At 36.6% G+C, this 23728-nt stretch overlaps 1 protein-coding gene across 1 annotated transcript in view; it reads left to right on the top strand.

The window, feature by feature from the left end:
* LOC129271715 (uncharacterized) overlaps positions 1-23728 on the top strand; it is a 57208-nt gene that overhangs the window by 15650 nt on the left and 17830 nt on the right. The window contains exons 5-22 of the mRNA XM_064106621.1: positions 3179-3282; positions 5203-5333; positions 6063-6383; positions 10861-11151; positions 11511-11645; positions 11900-12049; positions 12283-12414; positions 12944-13114; positions 14037-14168; positions 15484-15783; positions 16570-16938; positions 17478-17640; positions 18410-18492; positions 19123-19376; positions 20086-20173; positions 21296-21372; positions 22439-22475; positions 23203-23300. Of these exons, the coding sequence (XP_063962691.1) occupies positions 3179-3282; positions 5203-5333; positions 6063-6383; positions 10861-11151; positions 11511-11645; positions 11900-12049; positions 12283-12414; positions 12944-13114; positions 14037-14168; positions 15484-15783; positions 16570-16938; positions 17478-17640; positions 18410-18492; positions 19123-19376; positions 20086-20173; positions 21296-21372; positions 22439-22475; positions 23203-23300 (3036 nt within the window). The remainder of the gene's footprint in view (positions 1-3178; positions 3283-5202; positions 5334-6062; positions 6384-10860; positions 11152-11510; positions 11646-11899; positions 12050-12282; positions 12415-12943; positions 13115-14036; positions 14169-15483; positions 15784-16569; positions 16939-17477; positions 17641-18409; positions 18493-19122; positions 19377-20085; positions 20174-21295; positions 21373-22438; positions 22476-23202; positions 23301-23728) is intronic.

The raw sequence follows: 23728 nt of genomic DNA, 5'->3' as shown, positions 1-23728 counted from the left end.
ATCTTATTTATTATTTTATATGCCTGAGCGAATGGATTATGAATGTTGGGAATTGTGTGTTGGACACCTGTGAATCAACTTCCAGATTTTGTTAGGGGGTGGTCATTTTTAACAGCTTCTGCTGGTAATGAAAATAACAATAATACTAATGATGATCACAACAAAGAAGGTAATAAAGAATTTAAGAATTAATAAAATTATATTGATGGTTAGGCCTAGTGATGGCAAGAATGTTAATGACGCTAAAAATGATAACATCTGAATATTTAAAAGGGAATGAAACCTTTGGAACAATTAGGCTTGCCTCAAAACAGAAAAATTAAAGAATAAGAATAAAGAACGTTTGAGAAAGATCGGACAAATAATGAGCATTTGAATATTGCAATCACTAATGCCATGGAGATCCTCCTATTGCCAATGCGACAAGGATGTGTGACGTCACATGTGAACACTTACCCCCAAAATGTCTCTTTTTGCTTTTTCTTATGGTGATACAAACTCTTTATCCATGATGTATTCTTTGAAAGTCTGCATTACAAGCCCTCCTATAGAAAGAACACATGATCTACTGATATATGTGATAAAAGAGGCAGTTTAAGTGAAATATATACTAAAGGAATCATGGTAATGGGGAGAGTTGTTCACAAGCGACATCACACATCTTTGTCGCATTGCCGATGTGAGGATCTCCGTAGCATTAGTGATTGCAATATTCAAATGCTCATTACTTTCTCATTACATGTATTTGTCATATTTTTCTCAAACTTTCGTTGATTTGTTTCTTGAGTTTTCTGTTTTCACCCAAGCTATTTTGTTCCAAAGGTTTCATTCTCCTTTAATGTGTCTTTATTATTATCAAACGTTTTTGCGTATGTAATGGTAGTATAATAATTCAGGCATCCTACTACAATAAACTTGCCTCCCATTAAATTTGATGTCGAAAACGTGAGGCTATAAGGATGCAGACAACGTAACAACGGGGGGGGGGGGCACATGCACCCCAATGGGCTATCCACCCCTCCCCCCCCCAAAAAAAAAAAAAAGTCATAGAAAACTAGTGGTGGAAGAAGAAGAGGATATTATTTTATATTATATTGTAATATATGATATAATGTATATTTGAAATCTTTTTCGTATTTTTATGAAACATTATTTGCTTAGGTCCTATGTGTTCATCACTACTGGTGCTCACATTGTCTGTTTAACGAGATGAATAGCCCTGTTCAAGTGGATTAAATTGTGCTAAAGCATCCCGTTTTCAAGTCAAAAAACACCAAATATATTTACTCGCACTTCGAGCTTTTATTATTTTATGTAGTGACATATGCTTCTTTTTCATTACTACTTAAACTGTTTGCCCTCTTTTAAGTCTGAATATAAAACATTTCCGGTCCGTTCTTACGTTCGAATTAGTGGATTGAGGAGATATGTATGCTCTTCATGAATTCCTAAAACATACCTTAAAATGTCCCTCTTTTCTGGTCTAACTATCTTTAATTCGTGCTTCGTGCTCGCATCATTTGGTAAGTGTGATACGTATGGTCTTCATGAATTCTTACAAACAAACCTTGGAACAGTATAATGCCCCTCTTTAGGTATGAATATATCAAACATTTTCAGCTCGCGCCTCGCGCTCGCATTAGGAGGTTGGTGAAATGAGGTCGGTGTATCCTATTCAAGGGCTACATTCTGGTCAGTATATTAAAATTTTCAGCTCGCACTTCGCTGGCGTTAATTCTTTAGTTAGGTACACATCGTTTTCATGATTAAGATTAGAAAAAACTGCTCGGAATAATTGATTTTCATGTGTTATTAAATGGTCCAGATTTTGAGCTTGCGAATCGCGCTCGCATCATCTTGTAAATATCACCAGAATTGAACAAAAATGGAATTTCACAACTTAAGATTTGAATATTTTCCAACTACTAGCTTAACTTTATGACTACAAGCACACAACGCCTTCACGCAGATAATAATCCCATGACAAAAATATCCGTCTGCACCAAAATGCCAATTTTGACACATAAATGCCCACCAACCCACCCCCCCCCCCTTCTCCCCAAACGAAAATCCGTTCCACCACCCCTGCCTTCCCATCCTCATAACAATTGAACAACAACGGTGTTTCTAGCCCTCCATCACGCTTACCCTTCCGGTTTTCCTGGCTTCGAAGCAGATTATTTCATTTTTTCGGATTAACGAATCTTCGGAATAACGAACCTTATTTCATTTGGGGATTAACAACGTTCGGTATAATGAACTTTTCTCTTTACTCGATCTCACGAACCTTTGAAATAACGAACCGTATTTTGTTTCCGGATTAACGCCGCAAAATGTTTCGATTAACGAAGATCGAGGTATAGGCAATAATACGAGCTGGGATTGGCTAGATCGGTGGAACGTGACCTCCCTTGAAAAGGTTATATTGTACATATGTACAATACAACTTATACTACACGGGTAAAACCCGTGTTAAATGAATGGGGGAATAACGATTAATGGTAATGCGCATTTAGACAGTAAGGCCTGCGCGTTTGCATGTACTAAGCGCGTGCAATACGTTGAATCGTATTTTTTTATAGTGACGTCACCTTTTCCTGACACGTGCAAGGTACATTATGGACGGTACATTTTATATGGTGCGTGTGCAATGGTATGAATGTGTGACATTCAGTCTCTCATTTGCTCGCATACAACAAGCTAAGTAGGCGTTGTACAATTTACTATAAAAGGTACTGAACGTTCTATCATACAATATTACTTGAGTATATGAACTCTAAATATAAATTTATCCCGATTGCAGGCTTATTTCAGCCGATGATCCAAATATTGTGCAATAGATTGTCCACTTATTATATAATATGATATAATAAAACATATATATATATATATATATGTGTGTGTGTGTGTGTGTGTGCGCGCGTGTGTGTGTGTATATATATATATATATATATATAAGAGTGAGACGTGAATATATATACCAATCGCTTTGATCATTATTTATAATATATGTGTGTAAAGTAGAGTAGAATCAAGGATGAAGCAAAGTATACACTATGTTCTAAAGCTTTCGGCCCTAATATGAGGGAGTTTTGGATGTATCAATATGATATGTATCAGTATATAACCTTAATAATTGTATTTTATAATTTGATTTATTTTTACATGCTGCCAAAAGGATTTTCTCATTCACCTAGCAGAAGGCAATTCGTATTGGTTTGGGTTAGGCGTCACCAATCACACTTATCATTGGATCGATGGAACTCCGCTAACCAATAATGGGTGCGTTTCTAATATATATATATATATCAAAGGTCAAGTCACCATCAGAAAATTGTTGATTCGATTTAATAGAGAGAAATCAGAGAAGCATAATGCGGAAAATTTCATCAAAATCGGATGAAAACTAGGAAAGTCATGAAATTTAAAGTTTCGCTTATTTTTTCACAAAATAGTTATATGCACAATTTAGTCACTTGCAAATAAGAGAATCGATGATGTCCCTCACTCACTATTTCTTTTGTTTTTTATCATTTGAAGTTAATGGATTCAAAATTTTGCCAAAAGGGAGTTTCTCCTTAAACTGGGTCTGGGTCCTGACTCACTGACACTGAAATAATAGAACAGTCAGGGGTCGTTTTGTTGTAGCCTAGCTCGATAGGGATGGCCTAGTCGTGTGCTTCCTGATTTTTCACATTTCATAATAACAAATCAATTTATGTTTTACCCAGACTTCTAAAGATCACAATAACATCAGATCTTCAGATTTATTTATTTATTGTTAAATTCAGCGTAATTACCGAAAAAGGAATCCAAAGAGTTATCATTTTTTCTTTGCGGGTGACGTTATCGTTCAGCTCTAAATTAAGCAGAAGTGACGATAAAGGTCAAATTATTACGTATAAATTTCAATAAAAAAGACATTATTCATAAGGTAAGGTCCAGTAAAATCGAAGTATCTTTCGAGTACGCAAAGAAAAAAATAAATGATTAATTAGCGAATATGCAAATGGCAGCTTAGGATTTGCTTCAAATGTCCACCAGGGGATATGACCGAAAGTGGTAAAAAAAAATACGCTCAACACCATGGAGCTGCTATGGAGTATCTGCATGTTATATGTAAATGCTATTTAAATAAGGTTTTTCCGCGGGTGCTACCTTTCGGTTAATACGTATTCAATTGTTTAAGGGCCATACTCACCACGTACGGATCCCCAAGTTTTGCCCACGTTTTTTGCAAGTGTAGACAGCACACACTTGCAAGAACGGCATGCAAAACCTTGTCATTTTATGAAATTATCGAAATTCAAGCCTTGTTTCAAATAAATACAACTTTGTTATTTAGCACTTTCTGTAATTGATGTATTAAATTAATGACCAGATATTGAACTATTACAAAATTTGATTATCTTTTTAAGACCCAGATATCCAAGTGACTTTTGGGTATCCTTGTTTGTGCTCATGCGTGACTGAGAAATATTCTTTATTGTACCAGAATATTGTATCTGTGATTAAAGGTCAATTCCACCCGGGAAAATGCTGACTTGAACAAATAGAGAAAAATCAAACTAGTATAGTGCTGAAAATTTCATCAAAATCGGATGTAAAATAAGAAAATATTATGACATTTTAAAGTTTCGCTTATTTTTACAAAACAGTGATATCTACAACTAGGTGAGTCAGTCGATGATGTCCATCACTATTTATTTTGTTTCGTTATTTTTTTAATTGTACAATATTTTTTTTTTTGACAATAAGGAGCATGAATGAACCACATAGTGTTAAACAATGCTAATTTCACATGTTCAGTGAGGAATTAATCGTTGTATCACTTGACAATGAGGAAAAAATTAAAATATTTCATATTTGAGATAATGGAATACAAAAGAAATAGTGAGCTGATAACGTCATAGTCTCCTCATTTGCATGCCAGCCAGGGTGTGCATATAACTGTTTTGTGAAATTAAGCGAAACTTTGAAATGTCATAACTTTCTTATTTAACATCCGATTTTGATGAAACGTTCAGTGTAATGCTTGTTGGATTTTTCTCTTTTTATTCCAATCAACTTCTTGTTGGGGTCAACTTGTCCTTTAAGAAAAATCATTGATAAAATCTTGGTTTCGTTTTTGTGTGTGTGTGAGAAGCACTATATATGTGATAAAGGTTGCTTTTTATTACATTTTCAAAAAAAAAAAATCAGATTTCCTGATTGGTCAGATGGTGACGAGACCCTGTTTGAGAATGACAAATGTGTTCATCAACAGGATAATAATGGGTGGAGAACACATCCATGTGGATCTTACCTCCGGTTTGCGTGTGAAAAACCTCCGCGTGAGTAATAATATACATGTATAGTATACAAATATTGATCGATAGGGTAGATAATATGACATACTTTGGGCCATGGTACGTATATTTTTCCGAGGGGTTTTATCTTTCTTTAAAAGATCACAAATGAGGAAATATGTATGTCCAATCGACGTTCCACAGAATGTTGCATAACACAACCTAGCAATCAATTACACTGTAGATAGCTTTCCTTGCTAGTATGAGATAGATTTTTGGGGAATAAATTGTAAATCGTTCAAACAATGTATGGCCTTATATTAAAAAACAGTGTTATGATATTGACCACCGAACAAAAGGGTCACATGTAAACTTACATCGATTAACCTGTAAATTCTATTCTTTTTGCCTCAAATTCAAATTTTAGAATATCCTATGTGTTACTCAATATGATCTAGCCTTTTTAAAAGCGATTTGAAAATCGATTTTAAAAGCAATATTCTATGCTGATTTAATAAATAACTATCAAATAGATTTTATTGATTGAAAATAATGATCATGTTTATTGATCTTGATAACGAATCAAAGCTAATTTTGCTATTTATTTTAATCCCATTGATTTAAATCTAAATTAACGGTATTGGTCGATTTTCAAATCGATCTTAGAATTAATTTCATCGCATTTAAAATCGATTGCAAAGGCTTATGTTATAAACCCATGTTTCTATGTTTTTAAAGTCAATTGAATTAACTAAATTAACGACTGTCTCCTAGGGCCAAGACCAGTACCTCCTATGCGTCTTATGTCAGCTACTCCAACACCTTACGGGGGAGGTATTGGAGATTCTTCATATCTCTGTCTACTGGGATCAGAGGGTGAAGAGATTCTCTCATTTTCCACAAGAAGACTCTTCCGTCTTACAGAGAATGTAACCCCCGATAGCTACAAAGTTACAGGAGTTACGAGCATTTTGCCAGTTGTAGCTTTGATGCAGACTCTGTCAGTGACTAGCGACGGGTTCGGGTTCTTCGAGTGTTCTTCAGTGACGGCGAGCAAAAGAACATCTTCTCCTCTTGGGGTGCTTCGGTCTACACGTATGTATAATGTATAGGCCTATTGCTAAATACGCCTATACGCAATTTCGTACGGGACATTTCGACCAAAAAAAATTAGTCTCTTATACCCCTTTCATAAACCTATCCTCCAATTAGCCGCCTAATAGTAATGCGGATAACTCAATAAAAATTGCGTTCACAAACTCCGAAAATTATCCGCATTATTTTTACGAGCGCCCGTCCTGAAAAAGGCGGATAATCGTCATGATAACTGGACACGCCCCCTCCGATGCGGTTGTGTTGGAAAAGGGTGACCTTGTGACCGCACCATGGCAATTATCCGCATTATTTGGAAATACGTTCATAAACTCAAAATCTTGTCCCGATGCTGTTATTATGCGGATAATTGCAGCATCAAAATAATGCGGATAACTCTGGTCCTCCTCCGATTTTACGACCAAATTATGCTGCTATTAGCCGCATAATTGGGTTTATGAAAGGGGCATGCTTGATATATTGTCAGGGATAGTTATAGGGGGTATTCATGGGAAAAACCGATAACCAACAAATAAAAAAAATATTTGCTTATGGGTGAATTAACTGTGAAAATGTTGTGTGTCTCGCGGAAACGCGAAATTATATTTCCCACCGCAGTTGTGGAAGCCAATATGAATATTCATGACTTACGTCTTTGGAATAAGAGTACGTATGCTCGTAGACTTTACCTTTACAAAAGTGGTCGTCCGCGTGCGTTGCCATGAATGAATCAGCACCTTCAAATTGCTGGTAATAAAAACAATAATAATACATGAGATTTGTATAGCGCACTTTCCATCTAGATTAGATGCTCACGACGCTTCAGAGCATAACAACAAAAACTATTTACATATAATACATGTCTGAACAATAAGTCAATGTCTATCAAAAAGACTCTTATACTGGGGGCCGTTTCATAAAGCTGTTCGTAAGTTAAGAGCGACTTTAAGAACGACTGCTGAACCTTTCTTACGCGCTAAACCATCGCTAATGAACATTTTCTGATTTTGGTATATACTATTTGCCACAAGAAATGATCGCCAGTCGTTCTTAAGGTCGCTCTTAACTTACGAAAAGCTTTATGAAACACCATCCAGGTATATTTTCAGGTTGCCCTTGAAGGTGGTCACTGAAGTCTATGTTTTCAAACACTGTGGGAGAGAATTCCACATGCTAGGCCCTGCATGAGCAAAGGCCCGTTCTCCGCATGATTTCTTAGCAACTGGAATTTGTGAGAGGTTAGATGATGAGGATCGAAAATTTCTTGAGGGTTGGTCATTATGCATCAAAGTCTCAAAGACATATTGTAACTGGGGAAGTTCCATTGACTATATGAAAAATCAAAAGAAGGATTTTAAAGATTATGCGTTCCTTCAGGGGCAACCAGCATGACCAGTGAAGAGTTTTCAATGTAGGGGTGATGTGGTACCCTTATATTGGCCTTAGGCTTAGATCTATATGTAGATCCAATTCTTAAACACTTATCATCTTGCCATTAATGACATGAAAAACCGCTAGGCTAGGCTAGCACATACAACTTTATCTCAAATCTGGACCTGTCTATACAATGCCAGCGGCTGACTAATTCCATGGTTAACTAAGAATTGGTTAATTCCGAATTTTATGTTTACTCGTAAACGTTAGACCAATGAGCTTGGTCGCCTTAGTTTAATAGATCTAGTCCGTATGTCACGTTTGGAAAATGCAAGAAAAGTAATTCATCATTATTGATTTAATTTTATATATATATAAATTAAATCAATAATTATGAATTTCTTTTCTTGCATGTCACATGGTACGCATAATACAGAATAAGGATAACAAACACATGCCATTTACGATCTCCAGAAATCAAATTTAATCATAATTAAATTACAAGTATCCAAATTCACCACTTACACAACGGTGATATGGTCATTTAGTATCCATTAAACTACTTGTCGGATATTATGTGCGCACATTTACAAATTCTCATAATTCAACGATACCAGTATCAGTGTGAGATTCAGGGTATAAACAATCCCCTCAGATTAAGTTGAACACATGAGGAGTTACTAATTGTAATCCCTCACTACCATGATTACACTCGAATTTCTATGTGATAATTCTCTTTCCGAATACAATGATCTGTCATAAAATATGAGTAGTGGACCTGTACTGTCCACATATCTCACTTCCAATGACCATCCTCTCCAAACTCTCAATCCTCTTAATACAACTATGGGTGTTGGTCAGAAATACCCACAGGTTCCATGCGGAGAGTCAATAAACTCCTAAACTACAATGTACAATCAGACTAAACTCAAGCTGTTACGGTTTCACTTGCTCTGTAGTACATCTTGGCCAATACAATAACGTTTGGGCATATAACTTGACAGAATTTATCAGTGGCTTCGTTATCACCCTCAAAATGGTGAAGTAGTTCATTCCTCAAATAGAGTCATTGTTCATCAGTTTATATCGAATTGATACAGCTCACCATGTGATAAATGTTCAACTAGTGTCCACTCCACGACGCCATGCACTTTGGTTCGAGTGCCCAGTTGCTTGACCAATATTCATTGACACTTGGAGGACACAATGATGTTTTCAAAATCCCAAGCTCTGGGTAATGTGCCATCGATGGTAGTGCAGGGGACAAACTTGGAAATTATAAGTGTAAAGAAGACTTTTCAACGAAAAGTGCCATCTTCTGGTTTTCAAAAAAATATAATCACAATATAAACCAGCTATCTCTTGGCTAGAACTGGTAATGTGCACCTCTGTACACCAAGACAGATTCATAGGGTGTGTCTTCTCACCACTCTCATAATACAGCAGCAACGGCTATTTATCTACACACAGAGGCTAATACAAAAGAGTCATACAAAACATGTTTAAGGTTCATTAACAATTGTTAATGCCATACCACTTTCCTTTTCATTGCAAGGCAAGAAAGCATTACACACAATACAACTAGCACTCTATTGAACACCAGGCATCTGGATTGATCACTCAACCATCAATGGCACATTCTCCCCTTCCTTCTTTCTCTCTATCATTCTTTCTATCTCTATTTATTTCTCTCTCTTATAACCTTTTATGCTTCAAACTACACACCTCATTTTAGGTTTTTTATATATATATATATATAAATTAAATGAATAACGATGAATTACTTTTCTTGCATTTTCCAAACGTGACACCGTATATAGATCTATCTAGATTCTAGTAACACAATTGCCGATTTGGAGCACGGGAAATTAAAAAACTTAATAATTGGTAAAGAAAATGCAGATCGATCTATAATATTTTAATGATCAAGACGGGGGTCAAGATTCAGAGTTTACTCTGCGATTGCAATATAATGCAGAGCCGTGCGTTAAACGCATAGATCTAGACAGTTTACGTGCATGTTCTGCTCACTGTGCCTGATGTTTGAATACATGCCATGCTGATACATCGTAGATCAGAGTCTATCAATGTTTAGAGACTAGACTAGATCTAAGATAAATTTATTTAAATCTAGTTCTGTATACGGACTAGACCTATTTAAGGTTAATATAAGCTAATTGGTCTAACCTTATTAGACGTAAAGTTCGGAATTAACCAGTTCGAAATTAACCATGGCATTAGTCGGCATTAAGCATTAGACAGGTCCCGATTTGAGATAAAGTTAATGCGCTAGCCTAAGCTGGCCCAAGGCTAGCATTATGTCTTGTCACTAATGGCAGTTTGATAAGTGTTTAAGAATTGGAACTAGATATCGTCTCTAAGCGTATAAGGCCTATGTCATTAATGTAAGGGTACCGGTAATTTGAGGGTGCTGGTTCATTTGTGGCAACGTGAACGCTAACGATAACGACGACCACTGACAATTAATTTTGTAAAGATAGTCCAGGCTCATGCGTACTCTTATTCCGAAGACGCAAGTCATGAATATTCATATTGGCATTCACAACTGCGTTGGGAAAAAAAAATTCGCGTACGGGACTCGGAAATGTCCCATACGACGCGCAACATTTTCACCTCTGATTTACCCATGGGCAACATGTTTTTGTTGGTTGTCATATTTACCCTATAGTACTCTATTATTGCCACAAACAAATTGAAGTTCCTTATTTGTTTAGACAGCAGATTGGTTTCTAATCAAAGCGTCTTCACATTTTTTTCACACAAATATACGTGTTATTTGTAAAACAAAAAATCTTGAGTGGCACACTTAAACTAGTAATACATGTACATCAATAATGATTTAAGTCCATTTGAATATTACGTCTGGATATGAAATATGTTTATAAGGGATAAACCTACATGTACAGAAATCATCTCTGATATGGTCGATCATAAAATTATTACCTTTAAAACTGTTATTCTACATCAGTATGCATATCCTTGAAAAGAAAGTGAAACATTGTGAAGTGCTATTGCAGTATGAACAGTTGTGAAATTGTGGGGTTACTGTTTGTGATTGGTCCCTACCCATACCATGCATACGTAGGTCAGCTACAACCCATCGATGGTCGACTCACAGTCACTGTCCACATCGGAGACGATGTCACACTCTCTGTGATGCGTACAACGGGGATGGAAGGGGAAGATGGAATAAGGTGGAGAAAGCTCATCGATTTCGACTGGACTGGTTCGAATGGTTCAAACATCGAAGAGAGTTCCAACAGCCTATCACATACAATCCAGTCTGCATCTCTCTTAGATGCCGGTGTCTATTTGACATTTGTAAGTGGAACACTGGAGGACCATCGATACAGCTTCATCAGACTCATTGTAAAGGGTAGGCCTATTTTGCCTTTTTTCTAAGGTACTGATCAGGGGGCCCTGTAGACATAGCAGAGCTAATCCTTTGGAATAGAGGAATCCCCGAATAAAAATACTGTACTACGCTTCCCTCGCTTGTATGTTGTTGCTTTTTTCTGCATGGTCTGGTTGTATCATCCTAAGGCGAACCTAAATATTTTTATATGCTTAATCCAAAGACAAAACACACAACACACTCACCCTCCCACCCCACACACAAAAATACGCATCGTTCGCGTTAATGATCAACGTATTTATATCAAGACTATTCAGTCTTACATTTGTAGTGAATTTCTTTTTTCATGCCTTAAAAATGTTATATTTACCTATTATCAGAATGCCCTTTTGGACGATGGAATCCGCCATCATGTGACCGTTTGTGTGACAACTGCTACAATGGAGGTATCTGTCACGAATCATCAGGAACGTGTATCTGTCCTCCTGGCCATGCTGGAGAGAACTGCCTCCGAGGTGAATATTTTGTTTAAAAAAACATTGAAGATTTATTATCTTTACAGGAGCTTTGCGTGGTAAGAGGTGTTTATGTGTTTTCCCCCTTTGAATTCTACGAACAGTTACTGCTAAAGTTCTCAGTGCAATATGCTTTATTCCTATGTGATATTGACGTACGTGATACTATTATATATATTAGTGATTAGGAGGCTGGAATTTACTTGAAATTTTAAAACATGGATTTAAAAAAATATATATTTCATTTCTTGTAGCATGTGGGAGGCATAGTTTTGGCTGGGACTGTGAGTTTGAATGTGGAGCTGGCCAGCTTTTGGACAAGTGTGCTGGAAGTCAGATCTGTCTACCCGATCCGTATGGATGCAACTGTCTCGCTGGGTATACCGGAATTTACTGCAACAAAAGTGAGTACTAAATCAACACTTTGCCAATTTAAAGTTTGAAGAAGGCACCAGCCTCTTACCTATTTTCCGGAAATAATGCTTACAATTACCATAATCATGAAACGATGGTATGTGAGTAGGCCTACGTGGTTAATGGAAGATAACTTAAGACATTTAAGCACATGCATGCATATAAACAAATTCTCATTGTGCTTTTCATTAAAATTAATTTCATTGTCAATTCATATATTAAGCGTGTACCGATGGATGGTACGGTGCTGATTGTCGTCAAACATGCCACTGTGCTGATGGGCGAGATTGTAACGACACCACGGGAGAATGCCATGGAGATTGCTCCAATGATTGGTCAGGTCCAGCGTGTCAAGGTATTGTCTTTGTCTTAAATTCTAGAAGTTCATTATTTTCTGAATATCGTGTACATTAGCAGATTACATTTGTAGCACATAAAAGCTCCTTATAATACTACATCTTATTGGCATTTTATATCTACACTCCGCGGTAAACTCTTATCATGATCATGTTGATGGCTGATCCTATTTCATGAAGTAAACAACAAATTAGATCTGCAAAGAATCGATAAAAGAGTGTCTGTGTCTTTTTCCTTATTCCGTGGGCGTCATTGTCAGACTGAGATCATTAAAAAAAAACTTTACCTTACTGTCGGTCTTGATTCGTATGTAACTCATGACCCTTTTTTTCAAAGGGACATACCACGCCACAACCTATTGGGAATCACGCCTTCTACTGTTAACAAATCTGCGATAGATTTATATTCTATGGCATATTTTATGGCAAAAGACTTTGCATGAATCATATTGAAAAATATTTTGTGAAAATTGAGGAAAATAAACGTTTATTTGAATTAAATCAATGATTTTCACTCATTCTCTTTAGTCCCTTCTGTTTGTCCTCCCGGATATTTTGGGTCCACGTGCTCTCAGAAATGCAATTGCAGGAACGGTACAACTTGTGATAAGAACACTGGATACTGCGACGAAGTTGTAGGACTTTGTGATGTGGGATACGTCATGGATTCTGTAGAGTTTCCATCAAGCTGTATTACTTGTAAGTTTCTTTCCCAATACTGCATAGAGGAGTATAAGATTTGCACAAGTAGGCCTATTCTTATAAACATATGAAGTTAAGCAGTTCAGGTTGTACAGGCAATTACCTGAGTTGTACAGTTTTATTACGAAAGAACAGTTGTCCGTTAAAAATAAGCAACTTAAAGTTGATAAAGTTTTGAAGATTAATCGTGCAAGGTATTCATTTTGGACAAGATCTCCTTTGCTAGAAAGTCATTTCATGTCAGTTAGTTGCTATTTTTTGTAAATTGAGTCCAGTATAGATGCTACTAAAGTAAGTCTATTTTTCAACAAGGTGCTGTACTGCAATAATCAGAATAGGGCAAACAAAACTTCAACGTAAGAGATATCCATATCGCGTAAAGTTTACAAATTATTTTCTATGACAATAAGACTATTTAGTATTTCATTTATTTTGCATAAATTTAAGTGATGTTTGATATTGTTATCACCCGTTCAATACAAGAGCGTATTCCTCAAAGGACCGAAATCTAACGAATATCCCATATGCCCCTTACAAACCTGCCGTTGAATATGATACTGTATTTAACAGTCTAGTGCGCATGCGCGAATGCATGCTACATGTAGTCGCTTTTTAACGACCAAATTTGATCTTACGAAGTGATGCCATAATTATGTTTCAAGGGCAGTGACTTTTTCAATCAAATCTTTCTTTTTTTGGGGGGGGGTGGGATAGATGATAATAATTACATTAGATGGCTTTATACCAAAAATATTCCACTCGTTACGGCCAATATTCGACTCATCTGTGATTCGAGGAATATTTGCCCCAACTCTTGGAATATTTCTCGTATTCCATTCTGAGCCATCCAATGTATATATAATATATTTCAGTAGAATTTGCAATATCCTTGGAATATGATATATCGCCTTTTCTTTAGTTTCAGGATGTTTTGAGTCTTGTTCGAAGACATGTCATTGTTTGAGTAGTACTGACGATTGCAACTTTTTAACCGGGAATTGCATTTCATCCAAATGCCATTCACGATGGATGGGAGACCAGTGCCAAACAGGTAATCTAAAATGATGGAACTGAAATATTAGTCAAAGTATTTGGTATATTAAATTTGTAAGATGTCGTAGAATGTCTAGTCTTACCGGCCATCAGATCAAAATGCAAATTTGTAGATTATACTTCAATCATCATAACACCGTTGCAACACTTATACATATATATTTTCACGTTTGAATTGCTTGCTGAACGATCTCCAAGAATTGAAAGTATCCAGGGACAAGTGAATATCCTAACTCGGAACTTCGATGTTCATTGTACCTCAATCATTATAATCACAATTGGTTTAGTAAATGCCGTCAAATGAAATCGTAGGCTTTAAAAGGAGCGTAGCTCTCAAAATGTAGGTAAAGTCACACTCTTCGTCAGTGCCCATATGTATGTATCATTTATCTTACCTCACCCTAAGGACTGGGGCCATGATACTCCCCGCTTCGCGCGATATTTTCCAAACGCAAAAAGATAGCGCCGCATAGTTCTATGACTTTCGCGCAACTTTTGAGACCAAATTCGCGACATACTAGTATAGAATCGTGACGCCACATGACTTTTTGCGAGACAACGTCATGCCGAAAATGGCCCATTTTCATACTTTGTGTACTAAGTCTACGGGAGATGAAATTCATAAAAGGGTGATTTCTTTTCGTTCTAATTGGTATGCTTAATTAATTTAAGGTTGAATTTATTGTTAAAGGGTCTGTTTTAACTTGCATTGAAAAAGCAATAAAAAACAAAAGATGAAGAAACAAAGAAATACCTACATTCTAAAAACAAGTAAAATACATGAGGAAAAAAATAGCTTTGGCAATATTTCTTTGTGGAAACCTTTGAAAGTAGCTTACAATGATGACATATGGAAAAAGAAAAAGTGAAATTGAATGTTAAATATGCAAATGATGTTTTTCACGAATAACTTTGCATATTTTATTCATAATAAGTTATCATTTTCAGAATATTTTTAATGTAGGGTTGTAGTTTGTGTGGTAAAGAATGTGCGTGCCAACATTTCGGCGCGAACGGCGGCCGAGATCAGAAGAGGGCCGTCATGCCCCCCGCCCCCCCCCCCCCCGACCTCGATACATCTCGAGTAGCCCAGTCCTTTTAGGTTTAATAGTCTACACTCTAAAAACGGTAAGGGCGAAAAGGGTGGGAAAAGGCAAAGGAGTGATAGCGTTTTCCAACCGTATTGAAAACGCTGTCACCCATTTGCCCTTTTAAAGGGTGATTTACTCCGTTCCAACCTTTATCATAATGTATATCATATAGGAATATGTGTGTCTAGTGTACAACTAATCTTTTTTCTTCTTTTACCGTAGACCGTTTTGAAGTAAGCTCGGAAAAGACCAATCCTGGAGTTGCACTCTTCCACTTCCATTGTTCCTACACAACGTCCCAAGAAAGTAATAATTCCTCTGAATATGTGAAGGCAGCTGCGGGAATGTTTTCTCCAGATCACATGATAAGTTATGTGAGCTCCAATGTATCAGAAACATCCATCAAAAATTCTTTTCGGCATGAGTATTTAGGCAAAGAAGAACCTATCTACTGCTACGTCGGGATGCCTGAAGACCCATCCGGATTTGCGTTCGTAAGACTACCATCAAGAGATTTCTTTAGTACGTAGGTCATATTCAAACTTATTCATCAGATTCTAGTCATGCTAGTAATAGTGATCTCTTAAGCTAAAATAGAGCTCACGTAAACTTTCGAACTATTGCATGCGACGTTATTAGTTCATTAAATATCAAACCAACAATGACTGTTCCCTCAGCAGATTTATGAAGCTCCATGCACTAAGGTAATTCTCTCTGGAAATATGAAAAATCTTGGTTGAATCAAATGTTTCTGTCCAAAACTTATTATCCCGAGGACGATAGGGACGCAGTAGGAACAAATATAATACATCGAGAAAAATTTGTCCTTTTAAGAAAACCTTTGTCGCATCTTCATGAGTTGATGCTCTACTTCCACTACGAAACCTTTAAAGAATACCTATGAATTATCTTAAATATTCTGGAATGTTTTTTTTCACAGTTAACTGTTTTACGAGAGAGTCGCGATTTGAATAACAGATTCAACATATTTAAAAAGCACATCACTCTTCATGTTAGAGGCATTCACTCCAACGAAACCGACAGATCCTTCTTCGGCAATTACGCAATTAGATTAAGTCAGTCAGAAGTCGGATTCGCCGTTCTGACTTGTATTCCCAAGCAAAACCGTGGTGTTAGCAGTTCATTGATCACTCGTTGTTCGTCCATGGAGCTAATAGCTCCATGGTTTTTCCCATGGCTCTCTCCCGATAATACACTAATCAAGAAGGGTAAAAGAAAATCAACAAACAAATCATTAATAAGAAAATGTCTCTCCGTCTCGTTTTATTGATTTACCATACCTTGCAGTCTTACCAAGCTACGGTGGTACACCAGAAATAGTTGAATCCGGATACTACCATGTTGTTGTTAGTTGGAGGCAGTGGAACTCAGAAATTGATACTGGGGATGGACCTATAGTCTGGTACAAGATATACGTCCGGTTGGGCACCAAGGTTGTATACGATGAGGAGGTCCAACCGCCAGGGGTAGGCCTACCTGATAGCCCAGAACGTGTTCTTTCGAAGAGGTCTACAGACAATGCCACGGAGATGGTGACTTACAACATCACCGAACTTGAAGCAGGGTCGACGTATGCTATTCAGATTGCAGCGATCCGAGACGGCATCAAGGGGGAAGGGGAATCAGGACCGATGTTAACAGTAACAACAGAAAGTCGTATGTTCATCTCCTTCTTTACGACTTTTGAAGTTTCTTTGATTTCTCTTTTACTCCCACAATTTTGCAAGTATTTACTACGTCTAAAATGTGTGCATGTGGTTTCGAGAAAACAATCTCGTATTAGCGAAAAATAGTATGGAATGACTTGCCAATCAAAGGAGTAATTGCAGAAGTTATGCACAATTATTTCCGGAATACACTTGATTGACGAAGCCCAATCAAAAACTGAATTCAGAAATAGTGATGCATGTATCATTCATTTCTATAGATTCACCTTATATTTCATATCATTACTCGACTTATTATCATTATCAAAATGATTCAGTTCTTGTAAATAAATATTGATGCTAACCTTGATTAGTATATATTACTGGTTAACTCCCTGTCTTTTTTTGGTAATTTATTGTACAACCATTCAATAATTTTGGTAATTGTGGTTCTTTCAGTCATTCATCATTTTTTCAATCGCAAGAAATAGGTACAATGACATAATTCAGGCCTACACCTGTATCCGCAATGCTCTATCTTAAATCCAGTTCCCGTCACACTGACTACACCCATTTCAACTGACACATCATCTCAGGATGGCAGTGGAACAGGTAGCTCACTAGTATCGGCAGCAGCAGGGGGAGCTATTGGTGCCATTCTGCTTGTTTTGATTGTCATTATTGTAGTCATCATCGTATTCAAACGACGAAGGTAGGTCCCTAGAAAACCAACTGACTGCTCCACACTAGAAGAATACAAAGATACAGGTTTTATCGTCAAAATCATTTTCAAGTTCTTGCCAATTCAAATGTCTATAATCACATACAGATATTACACAGTTATGAGATCTGACTGAAATAAAGTGACCAGGCTCAAATAAGAAGGTGTTATTGTGCATTATGTGCATTAAGTCTGTCTTCCTCTGTATCTATCGTATAATCTTAAAGACACATACTCACCAACACACCCACGTGCCTTACACACTCACACATACACAAACATTTGCTCGTACATGTATAATGTTCCTCTAATGTTCCGCTTCCTCAGGCGGATTGTTATGGCCCAGTTCTAAGTTTTTTTTTTTTTTTTTTTGTCAACGTAATTGACGAATGGACTTGAATACCAAAGCATAAATAGGTACTTCAAAATCATTAAACAAACTTGAATGTTTTTTTTTTCTTTATTATCATATTTAAATACTCTCTTGAACTGCAACATCCAATCACTAACGGTGTTGTTACATTTTTATTCGAATATGTAGCCATGATGTTTTCGATTTCGATCTAAAGCTTGTGAGAACATATGCGCCTATATATTTTGTTAACGGACATAGTAAATAGAGGGACGTTTCCAGGCAAAGCTGGATGATTATGGTGATATTTATTAAATTCGAGTGATACTATTAAGCTTTTAAGTCATATTTTTGTTTATTACAAGCTTTATCGAAATGTAGAACTATTTCCTTTTTTCTCTTAAACAGAAACGGTACTAAATCTCCCGCGGCCGCTGGCATTAAGGACCATGATATATCAGTTGATTTGCAAGACACATCAATAGATGGAGGTGAGCCTTTAAAATACTAAGCTAAATAAAATTAGACATCTTCCAATGTTCATTTATCAAGGACCTTCAAGTCGTTCAGGGACATTGTTGGACCTATTTAACCATCGTTTTTCTTATTGTTTTCTACCTTGTATTCTTTAGTATTACCGTCTGGTCCACCCCTTCGATAATTTTTGTGTGTGTCCAAAGAATTCTCTGTCAGAAATGGCCTTGTTTGTGTATCCATCCCGATATCCACTTATACAGAAGCCTGTGTACTCGAATCTTGAACTCTTGTTAAATGATGCATCGGTAAATTATTTTTAGTGCATTATACGAATTTGACTCAAGAAATAGTCGAGATTCGAGACTTGTAGAAGACCAGTAGCAGTTGAGTTTGGAGAAGACGATCGGGTCCCTCTTTCCAATAACTCATTTGACCTTGACAGGCAATTTAACGTCATGAAATGGAGGGGCGCTGAAACACATGTTGCACATAAGGTGGACATGTAGAGAAGAGAAATTAAACCTTCCAATTAGCCATTCTTATTGCAGCGTGGTTGTCTTACCCAATACTCTATCATTTAAAAAAATTGTTTTTACGAATTTGATGTCAGTCTAATCAGTGCATTGTCATTTCTGTTCTGTCAGAAAATGAGTATAGCGGACGAGCCTCCGTTTCGAACCCCGAGCAAGCACCTCCAAGGAGCATGAGCCATAAACCACCTGTAGCAGCCAGACCTTCGCGTCGGGAGACTGATTTGTTCGACCCCGATTTCACGGCTGGATCATCTGGGAAATCTGGCGTCAAACCTCTGACGTCACGGCAGCCAATTTCTACAGCTCAGTTTCCTACGTTCGTCAATGCCAACAGACACACTGAGCTCTTCTGGAATGAATTTCGTGTAGGTCGAGTTTAATCGAAAATAAAATGATTTTCAAACGGAGGAAATGGGTCACACTGTACACCATGTGTTAAGCCCTGGAAAGGAATATGAGAACGTTGATAGGGATAGAAGGGAAATGGATAGGCTAAAAAATGGAGGGAGGTTAGATTTCGGCAAAGTAGAGCATCTCTTTCGGAAATGAGTGCAGTCCTTAAATCGACTGTAAACCAAAAAAGTGTAGAAAGCATGCGTAGTAGGCAAGATGAGAGGCTTGAGTAGATGAGAGAAAGGTGGCTTGAGTATAGGAGAGATGGGAAAAGGCTGGCTTGAGTCTGCAAGTGGAGTTTGACGTCTCGAGCATGTTGACTCCCTTTCTTCAGAAGACGTACAACCATGACCAAATGATTTTCCTGTTCAACAGACTCCTTCCCATGATTACCTTGCGAATGATCGTTCCATATACGATACGTATTATTTACTTCTTACACTCTCATGAACACTTTATCTTTTTTATTATCTTTTTTCAACAATTGTTTGGCCAATATAAAAACAAATCAGATGCTCAAGGCCCCCCCCCCCAAAAAAAAAAAAAACCGGGTTGGGTTAGTTTGAAAGATTGAAGTTTAAAAAAAAATATTTAACTTAAATATAGGTGTCTCAACAAATAATAATTCGAAACCGAAATTGGTCCTGGTCTTCAAATAAACTTCTATTTTCTTTTTTGCAGGAATTACCTGGCGCAGACATCTATCCGCAGACTGTGGCTCGAGAGAAGATCAATTATACAAAGAATAGATACAAGAATATTCTACCATGTGAGTATCAAACGAATGATTTCCTTCCTCAATTATGATGTTGATGTAATTCAGCTTTTATTCGTGAGACCACTAGCGTAGAGATGGGGGCTGGGGACCTTGCCCCCTCCCCCCCCCCCCACAAAAAATTACGATGAAGAAAAAAGGAGGGGAAAAAAGAAGTGGAAAGGGAAAAAAACCAAATGTGATGTCATTTTCTGGATATTATGTCAAAATCTATCCCGGTAAAGAGGTCAATACTTTTGCTTTACCGCTTCGCTTGCTCGAAATTTTGCCCCATACGCTATGTTTAGCCCCCTTATTTTTAATTTTGTTATGTTTTGGTCCATTGCGCTACTGCGTTAGTCTAAATAGGGCCTACACTATACAATTTTGGTGAGACTTTGGCCAACACTGTTATGATATTGTTATCCAAAGGCTGATGCCATGTGGTTCACAATAATTCTTCTCGCAATAGACAAATGCAATACTGATATAGAATGTAGGCCTAAAATTTCGTATAATACTGGCGATTAAAAGCGAAATCAACATGAAATCGACATGAAACAGGAATCTCCCATCTGTGATGAACACATAAACCAATGTTTAAAGCTATGTATAACATTCCATATGGCCGGAAAGCAGTTTAGAATAAGTCATTTAGATAATATAGACTTGAAGGAAACATTCAAATTCAAATATTAATTTTCATAATTGTTGTTTTCTGTGAGATTTGTGCATAATTTGTCAATCACAAATTGTAATTTTTCCAAAGGCTGTTTTACTTTGTATATGGTTGATTACTAGACACTATAGACATAATAAAAAAGCACAGGCTACATAAGAACGAAGGGACAAAACATATTTAACAGTATTGTAATTTATTCAAAGCGCATGGCATTATCAACATTAAAATGTTTGCAAACTCTCAGTATGTGGTTTGAAGCAAATGTACTCTGAAACTCCCCAAAACGAAACCAGTCTTGAAACATAGATTAAAATGCAGATGGATGCGAAATACTATCCAATGCTATTGATATCCATGTCATCATGTTATGTCATATTCGTGTTCTTATTAATTGCTGAGGAAATAATATTAAAACATTAAAAGCGGTACATCCTAATAAATTATTTTTTGCTCAGATGATTCTGCGAGGGTGAAGCTAGATGTCATCAACTCTGATCCTCATTCTGATTATTTCAACGCTTCCTACATTCCTGTAGGTAGAATTTCTTATCAAATGTAGAGATCTAAGTAAATTTGCAAATGATTCGGCATTGCATTTAACTTGTTCCATTAAAACAAAAGTTACCATTAAATGATCCCAAGGTGATTAACGATGCTCAAAGAAAAATAAATACGTTTTTTTATGATATACAGCTTCTATTTCGTTCCCCTTTATTCAACTAATGAATACACACAGGACTAGAAACGCTACATCCTTACAGAAACACACGCATCCCCTCAGCATCATTCACGCACAAACCCACACCCTTTAAGACGCCAACATACACACACACACGCACATACACACACTGTCGAATAAACTCACCCATTATTTAATCGTACAAACGTGCACATAGGCTCACAGGCCCAATTCATTTCCCATAGACTCGTGTGTTAAAGTGGCACTTTAACTTTAATTCATTAAAAATAGGGGGGAAATTCGAGGGTTGAATGTTTACTACCAGTGGATAGGATAAATGTCTGACATTCCATATCTGACCAGAAAAGGGTACCTCGACCGGCTCATTTTTAAAATAAATCAGCATTTATGAAGACTACACCTGACGGGATCAAATTCATCACTTGAGAGAGTAAAATGGCCCTAATTCTTCCGCCAGTAAAAATTTAGTTCCATAGTGGTGATATATCTTTCCAATTTGGAAAAAGGAAGTTCAGTAGGTACCCTCCCTAGAATCAGTGTTAGATTGTCAGTCATATTCATTCATTCATTTTTGTCAATCAGCAATATCAAATTTAAAAATTGAGCAATGGTTTGGCTCGAATGAATATCTTTTACCTGCCAGTTGTGATTAGGACCGTGCAACCACATCTTCACACAACCTGGTTAGGCACAAAATAAAGTATTAAACTTGCCGATTGAAGATGCTTTCATTTCACATACACGTTGTAAATTTGAAATTACATTCACCTCCGCAAACGCATTGTAAGTAGAAAATTCCGATGCCTCTGAGAAAAAAAGTTACATAGCTGTAAAGGGATTTAGATATATTACAACCTATTACCTGAATTTTTAATTTTTTGTGTGTCCCTTCACGCAGAGTTTTGAAAATGACAGGGCCTTTATCGCATCACAAGGTATGTCCTGTGTACTAATTTCATTGTTGGTTCATTATATGTAGTAAACGAAAAGGAAAATGAACTCAGACCTATGAGTTTACGTTCGTAAATTGAAGTTTCATTTGTTTCCAACCTTTATAGAAATTTGGTAAAACGTTTGATGATGTGAAATATATTGGAGTCCTGTATAATATTCTAATTCAAACCTGTAGTGATTTTTCGTTTTTTATCCACGAATTATTTGTAAAAACAAATACTTATTTACGCCTGAAGACATTATACCTTGGTATTTTAGCCCATTCCATGGTCGTACACGGAAAAGGGAGAAATGCGAAGCCCAAATTTGGTTGGGATTTTAACCAAAATATGTTTTCATACAAAATCGAATTTTTTAAACCATTTTAATTTCATATCAACCATGTAAGAAAGTTTTAGGACATACTGAATCATATAATGCGGAAATAGATTATATAAAATACTGACTAATCGGGCAGTGCAAGAAATATATTGTACTTTCAATTCCCCAAATCAACCGTAATTGCAGTTACACAAAAGTTGAAATGTAATTGAACGGATATAAACTACAAATGTAAGTTTAATCAAAGGATAAGGTTTCTTGCTTCAGTTAAACTCTTGGTATCAAATCCTAAAAGATGTTTTAAACTTGCTTTAGTATGATAAAATAATCATTCCATTACCGCTGGATATTTGCATTTCGTCATAAACTATGTCATTTATTTTCAAGGACCAAACAAAGATTCCATGAACGATTTCTGGCGGATGATCTGGCAGGAGAATGTGACGACCATTGCTATGGTAACGAGGCTCAAAGAAGGGGACAAGGTCAGTCATTGTCATTTCTACGTTTCTCTAAAATAATTTATAAGGGTAAATAATGGTATTGTTAGCCAAGATATTATTTAACGGTGATAATAAGAAATGATCATGGTAATTGTAATAAAATTTAATTTATTATTATCATTCATCGTTGCCATTGCAGTTTTATTAGTGTTATCCTTATAGATATTGCGATCTTGATTGCATTGCATAATTGTTCACACTCCCCCTCATGCTCATGATTACTGTTCTATATGTTTTGGAGGTTTTGGTTGTATTTTCTTTCGTTTTAATCATTGTGAAAAGCAGTAGTAGTTGTAAGAGTAATATTTTGTAGTCTATGTGTACATTTAGGGAATATCCTTCCCCGAAAATTTTCTTTCATCACTCGCCGGCTTATAGGTGAAAAAGGGGAATTTTGGTTCATATGGGTC

The sequence above is a fragment of the Lytechinus pictus genome, chromosome 11, assembly GCF_037042905.1.
Source record: "Lytechinus pictus isolate F3 Inbred chromosome 11, Lp3.0, whole genome shotgun sequence".
Classification (NCBI taxonomy): Eukaryota; Metazoa; Echinodermata; class Echinoidea; order Temnopleuroida; family Toxopneustidae; genus Lytechinus; species Lytechinus pictus.
The sequence above is the reverse complement of the archived record's forward strand: the minus strand, read 5'-3'. Positions and strand labels throughout refer to the sequence as shown.